This window comes from Bos grunniens, chromosome 18 (genome assembly GCF_055505025.1).
Source record: "Bos grunniens cultivar Pamir isolate PY7600 chromosome 18, Bosgru_T2T1.0, whole genome shotgun sequence".
NCBI classification, from domain to species: Eukaryota; Metazoa; Chordata; class Mammalia; order Artiodactyla; family Bovidae; genus Bos; species Bos grunniens.
Window position 1 is genome coordinate 59004583 of NC_141182.1, and position 12187 is coordinate 59016769.

A 12187-nucleotide genomic window follows, 5' to 3' on the forward strand; every position below is an offset into this window, starting at 1 on the left:
GAGCCTTTTCTCTTGATGCCTTATAACTGCAGCCTGCCAGAAAGTTTAAGAAATCTTCTGAGGCTCCTAAACAAGCTTCTTCTGTCTCAGCACAGAGCAAAATATCATCAACATATTGTAACACCACCACTTCGGAGCTATTAAAGTTTTGTAGATCCTGTGACAAACTTTGTCCAAATAAGTGAGGACTGTCACGAAATCCCTGGGGCAAAACTGTCCAGGTTAACTGAGAAGCTGGCTGCGTAGGGTCTTCAAAGGCAAATAGAAATTGACTTTCTTCCGCCAAAGGCACAGCATAGAAAGCATTTTTCAAATCAACTACTGAGAAATATTTGACTCACTCAGGAATTTCAGACAATAGAGTATAAGGATCAGGCACCATGGGGTGTAAAGGAACTACAGCCTCATTTATCATTCGTAAATCTTGAACTAGTCTCCATTTTCCATTTGATTTCTTTATACCCAAAATAGGAGTGTTGCATGGAGTGTTACAGGAAACTAATAGTCCCCACACCTTTAAATTTTCGATGATGGGTTTTAACCCTTTCTTAACCTCAGGTTTCAATGGATACTGCTTCTTATGTGGAAGTAAGTGTGGGTCTTTGAGCTTGACAACTACAGGAATAGCATTTTGTGCTCGACCCACAGATTTTCCCTCAGCCCATACTCTAGGATTTATATTTTGTTCAACTAAAGGGAGGGAAAGGGAGGGCTCCATATTTATGAAAACAGAGGCATGGACCTTGTTCAGCATCAGTTCAGTTCAGTTGCTTAGTCATGTCCGGCTCTTTGTGACCCCATGAATCGCAGCACGCCAGGCCTCCCTGTCCATCACCAACTCCCAGAGCTCACTCAGACTCATGTCCATCGAGTCAGTGATGACATCCAGTCATCTAATCCTGTCGTCCCCTTCTCCTTCGGCCCCCAATCCCTCCCAGCATCAGAGTCTTTTCCAATGAGTCAACTCTTCGCATGAGGTGGCCAAAGTACTGGAGTTTCAGCTTTAGCATCATTCCTTCCAAAGAAATCCCAGGGCTGATCTCCTTCAGAATGGACTGGTTGGATCTCCTTGTAGTCCAAGGGACTCTCAAGAGTCTTCTCCAACACCATAGTTCAAAAGCATCAATTCTTCGGCGCTCACCCTTCTTCACAGTCCAACTCTCACACCCATACATGACCACAGGAAAAACCATAGCCTTGACTAGATGGACCTTTGTTGGCAAAGTAATGTCTCTGCTTTTGAATATGCTGTCTAGGTTGGTCATAACTTTCCTTCCAAGGAGTAAGCGTCTTTTAATTTCATGGCTGCAATCACCACCTGCAGTGATTTTGGAGCCCAAAAAACTAAAGTCCGACACTGTTTCCACTGTTTCCCCATCTATTTCCCATGAAGTGTTGGGACCAGATGCCATGATCTTCGTTTTCTGAATGTTGAGCTTTAAGCCAAGTTTTTCACTCTCCTCTTTCACCTTCATGAAGAGGCTTTTGAGTTCCTCTTCACTTTCTGCCATAAGGGTGATGTCATCTGCATATCTGAGGTTATTGATACTTCTGCCAGCAATCTTGATCCCAGCTTGTGCTTCTTCCAGCCCAGCATTTCTCATGATGTACTCTGCATAGAAGTTAAATAAGCAAGGTGACAATATACAGCCTTGACGTACTCCTTTTCCTATTTGGAACCAGTCTGTTGTTCCATGTCCAGTTCTAACTGTTGCTTCCTGACCTGCATACAGATTTCTCAAGAGGCAGATCAGGTGGTCTGGTATTCCCATCTCTTTCAGAATTTTCCACAATTTATTGTGATGCACACAGTCAAAGGCTTTGGCAGAGTCAATAAAGCAGGAATAGATGTTTTTCTGGAACTCTCTTGCTTTTTTGATGATCCAGTGGACGTTGGCTATTTGATATCTGGTTCCTCTGCCTTTTCTAAAACCAGCTTGAATGAATCGGAATGAAAACTGATCACTATATTCCTCCCCAAAAGGGGTGATGGAGACTCTGGCACAATCAGAAACTCGTTTGAAAATAGCACAGAATCTCAGTTACAGCATAAAGAGTAACTGAAATAATACCCTTTGGCTCATCCAGACAGTCCCATTACGGAAGCAGATTGGGAAGGAAGTGGGCCAGGGGATTCAGTAAGCACGGAGTAAGTTGCCCCAGTATCTAAAAGGAAATCAACAGATTGGCCCCCCCCACAGTTATTAATACTTGGGGTTCCTCAGGTGTAATTAGGATGGGAGCTTGTGTGGGGGACCCCTGGGCACCTTCAGTCCTGATTGTCTTGAGTCTGACCCCAGGTATAATTATGACAACACAGTATTTTAAGAGAAACCTCCTTTTAAGTTTGTATAGAGAAGGAAAAAAATATTGCTAGTTTGTTTCCTCCTGCCGCTTGAGAGAGATAAAAATGTCTGACACTTGCAGCCTATTTCCTCCATTTGGAGACCCCCTGGCCTTCCTGCCTGTTACCCTCTCAACATCGTGTAATAAAACAGACATAGTTTCAACTGTGGTTTTACCAAAGACATGAATTGTGTGTATGTTGTTATGTGTGCACAGACAAATGGATATTTCTGGTTTCAGCTCTTTACCAGAAAATAACGGAGGTATGACATTAGATCTTATGAAATTAAAGGCATTTCTTTGAGAAATGGGAAGATAAAAGAACATTTAACATGATAAAACCAACAAAATAAAATGTTTCTACCGGAGTCCAGCTCCAGCAGCCAGGGATTCAACCTGAAGGGGTGAGCGGTGTCGGCGCGAAACGAGACAGCCTCTCAGTTTTCTTGGACTGCCTGTTTATTTCAAGCTTATGATTCTCTTTTATACTTTTACAAAAACATTAGGTCAGGGATTTGACATTTTCAGTTCCCCCTGACCCAGATTTGTTGTCTCCATAAATCATTGTTGCCCCTCAAAAGGAGTTCTTGCCTCAGCGATTCTCTTATTTACTTCTTCTCTTGTGTCCTTGTGAATACGTAGTAACTCATGCTAATGTCTGGGCTCCATACCACATTCCTCAGTTTATTTCTTATCTTTTTAAGTCCTGTTTGCCCCTAGTATCCTGGCTCACTATTTCTTAGAAAGGGCTTCTAACTATTAATATGTCTAAAGTCCCTAATCTCTATAAGCTATAATAGAATATGCTAAGATTACAACATTCCTTAAATCTTTAGCTTCTAACTATTTTAAATATTCCTAAGCCCTAAATTCAGCAAACTCCTTTGCCAAAAACACTTTCCTTACAAATAGGTTTCAGATAGCAATTCCTCCCATGGTCTCAAGCTGCGGCCTGTGTGCTCACCCTGGAACACTATTTTGTAAAAGTCCTTGAACAAATGTCAATGATTAACTTTATGAATTATTCACTGAGCACAGCTGCAGAAGGCTTGGTGCCTTCTCATGCAGTACTCTTGCCTGGAAAATCCATGGATAGAGGAGACTGGTAGGCTGCAGCCCATGGGATCGATAAGAGTTGGGCACGATTGAGTTACTTCACTTTCACTTTTCTCTTTCATGTATTGGAGAAGGAAATGGCAACCCACTCCAGTATTCTTGCCTAGAAAATACCAGGGACTGCGGAGCCTGGTGGGCTGCCATCTATGGGGTGACACAGAGTCTGACACGACTGAAGCGACTTAGCATTAGAATGCTTCTCTCAAGAACAGTAAGCACCTTAATATTGTTTTCTGTCAACCTAGCCGAGGAAAGGAAAAAGCAAGTCAGAATCACAAAGCCTAACCTCTTCATCCCGGTTCCGTGCCTGCGGGACAAAGAGAAGGGGTTGGGGCCGTGCCTCCATTTTGTCAGTAATGCCTAACGCGGCTCCCAACATGCTTCATTCTTTCTTTTCAAAAAAAAAGAAAAAAAACCACCTAGTTTAACTGGTTACTCTAGTGGTTTGTTTTCTCCATTTTCTATGATCAGTGAAAAAAAAAGTGAGCTGTGTGGTGATATGAAGATGTTTCCCTCAGGTCCCTTTTTGACTTTTCTGTGCAAATGAGGAAGGATGGACTGGCTTGACCTGGAACCTTCCAACAGAGCCTCTCTATTCATAATGAAAAAGATTGCTCAGATCCTATTTCTAAGCTGACCCGTTACACTGTTTTTTTGTACCAGTGGATATATATTTGCAATTCTGTATTTTTAAAATATTTTACTGCAATCTTATAATAAAGAACTACCTGCTTGGTATCATCACTTTGACCCAATCTTGAAAGAAAAGTTTCCTTTGCTCAGATACATGACAGATGTTCCTGGTCTTAAATGGGATGGGCAGTAAGGACTAACTTGGCCCCCTTGCCCTTCAGCCTCCCATTTCATTATTCAGTTATACCCAGTTGTCTTCACTCAGCTCAGACCTTCTCATAAACGGCTTCTCTCTGGTCCTGAGGGAGCCCACTTGTAACATGCAGATGAAAGACTAGACCGGAAACTCTGAGCCTGAGCAACACTGACCCCTGAAATGATTAGCCAAATTGGCTGTGTGTCTGTGTGTGGCAGTTTTGGTTTGGAGGTAGTTTCTGGTGGTAATTCGAATTTTAAATAGATCCCAGTCCTCCCTGAATGAAAAACAAAAAGGAAAACTGTAGGATGGAGGCAGGATCACAGGCTCAGAATTTGATGACTTCTATGAATAAGACTAAATCTGAAGGGAGATTTTTTTTTATGTCCTGACGTTCAGACCTCCACTGGCTTTCATGTGTTCTTGGGACAAAAGCTTGACTCCTTGCTGTGGCTCCACAGCCCTCTGTCAAGCTCAGGGCCCTGTCAGTGTCTCCAGCCTCATCCTGGGAGCTGACCCTTTGCTCATGATTCAGCCTGTCCTGGTCTCATTTACCTTTTCTCTGTTTCTAAATACCAAAACCATTTCTGTCTGACATCGTAGTTCCTTTTCTCACCTTCAGGTCACCCTGGCTCAGGCCCTGGTCACCCTTCAAGTCTAGGCTCATAGAGGTCTCCCCATCCCCTCCTAACAGTCTCTCTCATGTTACCCAGGTTTATTGCCTCCATATCAGTTGCCATCAGGAGAAATTAATGCCCTTCTTCAAGGGTTATTTTGAGTCCTTCCTCGTTCCCCTCTTTTTAGGGCTGATAGTGTTCCTCTTCTTCCCAGCGTGGCTGTAGTATCTGATACTGGAAATGTCTTTAGATGACCGGACTATGGGTTGGGCTGAATAATCCTCAGGGAAGACCAAGAGAACAGGGCAGGTGATGAAGATGTTTCCCATGTTCTGGACATTTCAGCTGTAATTGATCTTTACCCCATGTGATTACTTAATTACTCAAAAGAAGGGTCAAGAAATATAGGAAGTCCTGAAAAGCCCTACAGAGGTGGTGTCCTCAAGCAGTGAGCTAAGATGTCCCCATGTTTAGTCTGCTGTGTTTCGTCCTCTGCAGCCCCCAGATCTAAGCTCTGTCCATCCAGGACCAGTCACCATCATGGACAGCAGCTTTGCCATCTAGGAGTTCATGTACTCTTGTCAGCGATTGTGATTTCAGTGCACTGAGGATGAGCAGAAATCCGAAACCTAATGGGGCAAGAAGGAGACACTGCCCCCCCGCACCCCCCAAGAGGTAGAATATTTTTCAAGTAGGTGTGGGTGGAGAAAACAGGAGATAGTGAGACCTGGAGCCCCTTGCTTTGAGACGTCCTCATCACAAATGCCTTTGTACATGGAGTCCATAATGTCCCCAGGTGGTGGCAGACTTTCCCAGGAGGGCCAGTCTCTTGGTTTCCATACTGCACGTGCAGTGTCCTTTGGGTGGTAGCTCGTGGACACTCCTCTTGTGATCCCCTTTGCCAAGAAACCCTGGTGCACTTTAGTCTTGCTTAGTTCAGTCATGCAGGGAGGAGAGGTAGACAAATGGGGAAAGTGGACAGAACCTGCTGGGGTCTGCAGGAGGCTTGTGGCAGTACTTGGGGGAATCAAGGTGAGCCCAGTGAACGGAGCGTGCACCCATCCCAAGTGTAGTTGCAGGGACAAGGCAGGTGTGGATCTGTTGGAAAAGAATGTCTCAGTTCAGGTTGGAGAACCTGGGATTGGGTTTCTTGGAGAGCCTGCATGGAATGGTTTGAGGTTCCAATGCCTTAGCTCGTGTTCCTGGGACAGCAGTGCTGAGGCTGACACTTGCCTGCAGAGGTTGGATTTGACAACTTGTGACCACACGTGAGCAGCAATGAAGGACGTGGAATTCAGCCAAGAGAAGCCTTTTCCACTGTTAGAACTGTGGCCGGGACTGAGCCTGCAGGCACCTGTGTGTGCAGGAGGATGGGAGCCTTGGGCTTGAGGGGCTGGTTCTAGCAGGTGCCCCCAGCATCCACTCCACTCCCTGGCTTTTGTTGGCTCTTTTAGAAGGCAGGCACCATAGAGTAACAGGGAAAATCTCAGGTCATTTTTTGCATCAACTTTGGTATCATTGTGTACTTGGGGTTGCTGGTGAAGAAAGGTTCATGTGCATTTGGGAAGATACCAAGAGAATCTGGAGTGTTTCCTTGGAAGATGCTGAGGTCTCAGTGGTCCATGTACATCACTGGAATGATCCCTCTTTTTCATAGTCTTTGGAGATTTTGATGTTTGACCTGGATCACTCACTGTAAATGAAAATATGGTGTCTTGTGTCTGTGGATCCTTGGGTGTCCTCTTTTGTATTTTGCCTCATGCATGAGTTATCAGGGCTTGGAATGCTTTGTGTTTGTATAAGAGGGTCCGAGGCTCATTGTAGGCTCTGTGGACACTCTGTTGGACACCATGAAAGTTTGTAAGTTTGTTTGAGTCCCGCTGGGAAAATAGAAGTACCAAGGTTAAGATCACAGAATGCTTGTTATGAGGTGGTCCTGCTCGGTAGGGATCTCTGGGCCCAACCTGAGTAGAGTCATAAAGTCCTGTGATGTAGGGGAGGATGGCTCCAAAAAATCGGAGGTCAGCGATGCCACAGTGATCTGCAATCTGGAGGTTTGTCCTCTAGAAGATGCAGCTGCAACTGTCTTGCTGCCAGGCTGCATTCTCTGTTATCCACTCCCGTCCCTCCCCAAATAAGCACACATACAGGCACAGTACAGAAAACACAGAATCTTAACTGCACTGTTGGTGGTAATGTAAATGGTACTGCTATGTGGGAAAATAAAATGGAAGTTCCTTAACAAATTAATATAGAACAGGCCTACAGTCTGTCAAACCCATTTCTGACAGATATCCAAAGGAAAAGCAATCAGTTTTTCAGGAATATGTCCACAGTCCCATGAGTGTGACTGGATTTGCAGTAGCCAAGGCATAGACACAGCCCAGATGTCTCTTGACAAAAGAATAGGTTACAAAAGTGTAGTATAGAAATATTTATTATATACTGTATATTCGTGAACTATTTTTTCTCTGTATATAAATATAAAAATCAAGGATCCTGCATTTATGCCAGAATGAATGAACCTAGGGAACATCATACCAAGTTAAATAAGCCTCACAAAGGAGGACAGACACTATGTAGAAACTAGAATTGTCAAACTCATAGAGCCATCGAGTAATAAGGCTGTTACCAGGAGCTGGGTGGAAGGAGAAATGGGGCACTGGTAGTCAAAGAGTAGAGATTTTCAGTTATAAAATAAGTAAGTTCTGGGGATCTGCGGTACTGCGTGCTGCCTGTAGTGTTTCTATATCCCTGAAATTCGCCCAGAGAGAAATAATACAGTGTACTCATAGGTGGACGTGTAACTTACTCGAGTATAATAATTATACAGTGTATGAGTCTATGACATGATCACTTTGTACACAGTACATTTATACCATTTTTGTTAGTTACACCTTAGTAAGGCTGGGAAAGAAAAAGAGAGTTGGGGGGTGCTTTTCTCCTCTGAATGGTGCTCAGTCCAGGCTTCATGTTTCATTGATGATGCATTTTGCATAGACATGTGCCGGAGTCCAGCTCTAGCAGCCAGGGAATCAGCCTGAAGAGATGAGCGGTGTCAGCAGAGAATGATGCAGCCTCTGACTCAAGGTACGGGACTGCATGTTTATTTCAAGCTTCAGGTTCTCTTTTATACTTTGACAAAAGCATTAGGTCAGAAGTTTGGCATTTTCAGTTTCCCCTCACCCAGATTTATTGTCTCCATAAAACATTGTTGCCCTTCAACAGAGTTTCTGCTTCAGTGATTCTCTCAGAATCCTGTTTACTTTAACTTGTGATTACATTGTAATTCATACTTATGTCTGGGCTGCATACCACCTTCCTCAGTTTATTTCTTATCTTTCTAAATCCTGTTTGCCCCTAGCATCCTAAGCTCACTATCTCCTGAAATGGCTTCTAGGTATTAATATCTCTGAAATTCCTAATCTCTATAAGCTATAGTAAAATACGCTAGCACTACAACATTCCTTAAATTTTTAGCTTCTAACTATTCTTAATTATTCCTAAACCCTAAATTCAGCAAACTTCCTTTGCCATAAACATTTCCTTCACAAATAGGTCTCAGATGACAATCCTTCCCATGGCCTCAAGCTGCGGCCTACGTGCTCACCCTGTAACACTCTTTGTAAAGATCCTTGAACAAAATATCAATGGTTAATTTTATGGATTATTCTCTGAGCACAACTGCAGAAGGCTTTGTGCCTTCTCATGCTCCTCTCAAGGACGATAAGCACCTTAACATTCTTTTCAGTCAACTCAACCGAGGAAATGAAAAAACAGGTCAGAATCACAAGACCTAACTCCTTCATCCCGGGTCCATGCCTGCAGGACAAGTAGAGGGGTTTGGGGCCGTGCCTCCATTTTGTCAGTGATGCCTAATGCCCCTCCCGACACACGTTTTGTACCCTCTGACCAGAGATTCCCCTTCAGGTAGTTTGTGTTGGTCCACAGCTCGAGAGTGTTTAAGATACCCCAGTTGATTCCAGTCTGGATCCCTCACTGAGCATCAGGACTCTGAGTCCTCCCAATTCTGAGGGCTGAGATCTGGGCTGAGGAGGGGATGCTCTATTCTGAGTGGGGATGGATCAGGGCCTGCTGTGTGACCTGAAGGATTGCCTGGTCAGCAGAGATGCCTCCTGCTGCTGTGTACATGAGGCCTCACCAGGAGGGGAGTGTGATCTGAGGGAAAGTGTGGAAGGTCCCATGGTGGTCTCTCAGTGGGAGTTGACTGTCTTGAGTCCCTCCTGAGACAGTGGCCACAGGGGACTGTCTGTTCCTCATGGTGAGGGCTTCGCTGTGTGTGTGGTTGGGGCTCAGGAAGGGGATGTGTTGACTCTAAGCATTAAACAGTATGTTTTCAACTTTGATGATAGACCTCTGAAGATTTGTGTTGCCTGAGGAAGCCCTGAAGTTAAGGAAGAGGAACAAAAAGGAGTGAGGCATGCTTGTTTCTCAGGTAAGGTCATATTTAGTCTGTCCTTCCTGAAATGCCCTTCTCTGGACTCGCTAATCGTGTCTGACTCTGGAGTGTCCTGTGTGACTCCTGTACATGCACACTCACCCAGGCCCTGTTGTCTGTACTTATATCCCGTCTCCCCATGACCCGGTGACCTGGCCCTTGTGAGGAGGCTCCCCTGGGCCCCATCCTGGGCAGGACTTCTCACCCACAGTTTGGAGACGGGCTCTCAGTGCTGTTGGGCAGCAGGGATTGCTTAGGGCCTATCTGGACGTGCTGTCTGCTGTCAACCAGGGTAAGGAAACTGCATGTGGATGTCAGGTGTTAGTATGCACAATAGCTGGTCAAATCTGGGAATCAGATCAATTGAACCTGTCCTATCCCTTTTGTGTATCTTGACATCCTTGTAAATATATCTTACATATACACAAAGAATTATGTCTGTGTACTGTGTTCTGTTCAGTGGGTTTATTTATCTGTTTTTATACCAGTACCACATCACCTTGATTACCTTGTAATAAGTGTTGAAATAGAAAGACCTCCATCTTCCTTCTTCAAGAGTTTTGCTGTTTGCTCTTTGAATAGTTCTATGACTTTCACCATGTTTTATTCTGCTTCTAGAAAGATTGTCATGGCAGTTTTGATAATGAGTTAATTGGTTGATTGATCCTTTGTGTGGTTATTAAAGAATCTTTTTTCATATAGTACGTTTCTTTTGTAATCTTTTTGATTTTTACTGATGAAACTTTGTCATGTGGGAAAGAAGATAAATTTACTTCTTTTTCAATTTGGGGACCTTTGATTTCTTTTTCTCATCTAATTGCTCTAAGGGTTTCAGTGCTTTGTTGAACTGTAGTGTAGAGTGTGCATCCTTGCCTTCTTCTTGACCTCAGAGGAAAAGCTTTCATTCTTTCCCCATTGCTGTGCTCTTTTCATAATGGCATTTATTATGTTGATGTTGGTATAATTTATTGTTTGTAGTTTGTTGAGTGTTCCATCTTGAAAGCTTGTCAAATTTTTGTCGAATGGTTTTTTCCTGCATCGAGATGATCCCGTTTTTTTTCCCCTTTAATCTGATAATGTAGTGTGTCATATTAATTGATTTTTGTATGTTGACTTCTCCTTGCCTTATATGAATAAAATCCGTTTGGTTATGGTGTCAGATCTTTATTTACTTATATTATTTTAATTGAAGGATAATTGCTTTACAGAAGTTGTTGTTTTCTGCCAAATACCAACATGAATCAGCCGTAGGTATACATATGTGCCCTCCCTCCCATCTTCCTCCCTATCCCACCCCTGTAGGTTGTGAAAGAACCCCTGTTTGAGTTCCCTGAGTCAGTCAGCAAATTCACATTGGCTCTCTACTTTATATATGGTAATGTAAGTTTCCATGTTACTCTCTCCATACATCTGACCCTCTCCTTCCTCCCCTCCCCACCCCCATCTGTTCCGTTTCCATTTCTCCAGATCTTTTTAATATGTGTTGAAATTGGTTTGTAAGTATTTTAATTTTGCATCAGTATTCGTTAGGGGCATTGGTTTCTAGTTTTCCTTTCTTGTGTCTTTGGGAAATCAGCAAACTATTAGAATCATGCTTGCTCCATAGAATTAGCAGGATTAGTGGTAATTCTTTTGTAAATGTTTGGGAGAATTTGGTCCTGTATTTTTCTTAGAGGTTTCTGGATACTTCTTAAATCTCTCTAGTTATAATGGGCTTCCCTGGTGACTCAAATCATAAAGAATCTGCCTGCAGTGCGGGAGACCCAGGTTGTATCCCTGGGTCGGAAGATTGCCTGGAGAAAGGAGAGGCTCTCTAGTCCAGTATTCTTGTCTGGAGAAATTCCATGGACAGAGGAGCCTTGTGGGCTACAGTCCATAATGTCACAAAGAGTCAGATACGACTGAGTGGCTAACACTTTCACTTTCAACACTTCTCACTTTTTTAATTTCTTAATAAGTAAAATAGTTTGTATGTTTCTGAGAATTTGCCAGTATCTCCTATATTCTGTCATTATAGGCATTATTGGTCATAGTACTTCCTTATCTTTAGAAACTTTCTTTGACCTCAGTTGTAATCACTCCTGTTTCATATCTGTTTTTAGTTCTTTGAATCTTTTTTTCTCTTTTCCTTGGTCTAGGTGGGGGTTTTCCTATACAGTTTTTTCAAAACATCAACTCTTGGTTTGTTGATTTTTATATTTTTCTACTTTCTATTGTATCTCTGGTTTCTTATTTACCTTTTTCCTTCTGCTAAACGAGTTTAGTTTGTTTTCCATTTTCTGCTTCCTAGAGATCTAAAAATAGATTTCAGATTTAAGATCTTTTCTCTTTTTTACTTAAGCACTTAACAGTTCAGACTTTCCTTTTAGTACAGTGTTCTCTGTGTGTTATAAATTTTGTAATGTTTTCTTTTCGTTTTCATCCATGTATTTAAAAATTTCCATGTGATCTTTTTCTCAGACCCATTTGTGGTGTAAGAGTGAGCTGCTCAATGTCCACATTTGAGGAATTTTTTTTTTTTCTTGTGTTTATTTCGTTGTTGTCAGGGAAGATACTTTCCTGTTATCAGTCTCTTAAGATGGTTAATTTTGGCCTAACATGTGGTCTCTGATAGAGAATGCTTTATGTGTCCTTGAGATACATGTGTTTTATGCTTTTGTTGGGCCATGTGGTCTGTACATGCCTGTTCAATGTTTGCTTCATTTTTCTGAGATATCTAATGTTAGATGTATATATATTTTTATTTGTTACAGCTTTTTGATAAATTGACCATTTTGTCATTATACAATATTTATCTCGTTGCAGTTTTTTTTTTCCAGT

General features: G+C 42.7%; 1 protein-coding gene across 11 annotated transcripts in view; it reads left to right on the forward strand.

The window, feature by feature from the left end:
* Positions 1-12187, forward strand: part of LOC147354434 (uncharacterized) — a 39933-nt gene that overhangs the window by 15621 nt on the left and 12125 nt on the right. For 8 of the 11 annotated variants that reach the window (XM_086353811.1, XM_086353808.1, XM_086353809.1 and 5 more), the window contains 2 exons: positions 7909-7998; positions 9282-9364. The exons of 2 other annotated variants lie outside the window; for them this stretch is intronic. In XM_086353811.1, the coding sequence (XP_086209937.1) occupies positions 9350-9364 (15 nt within the window). In that variant the 5' untranslated portion in view covers positions 7909-7998; positions 9282-9349. The remainder of the gene's footprint in view (positions 1-7908; positions 7999-9281; positions 9365-12187) is intronic. One more of the 11 variants, XM_086353814.1, reaches the window with a different exon arrangement.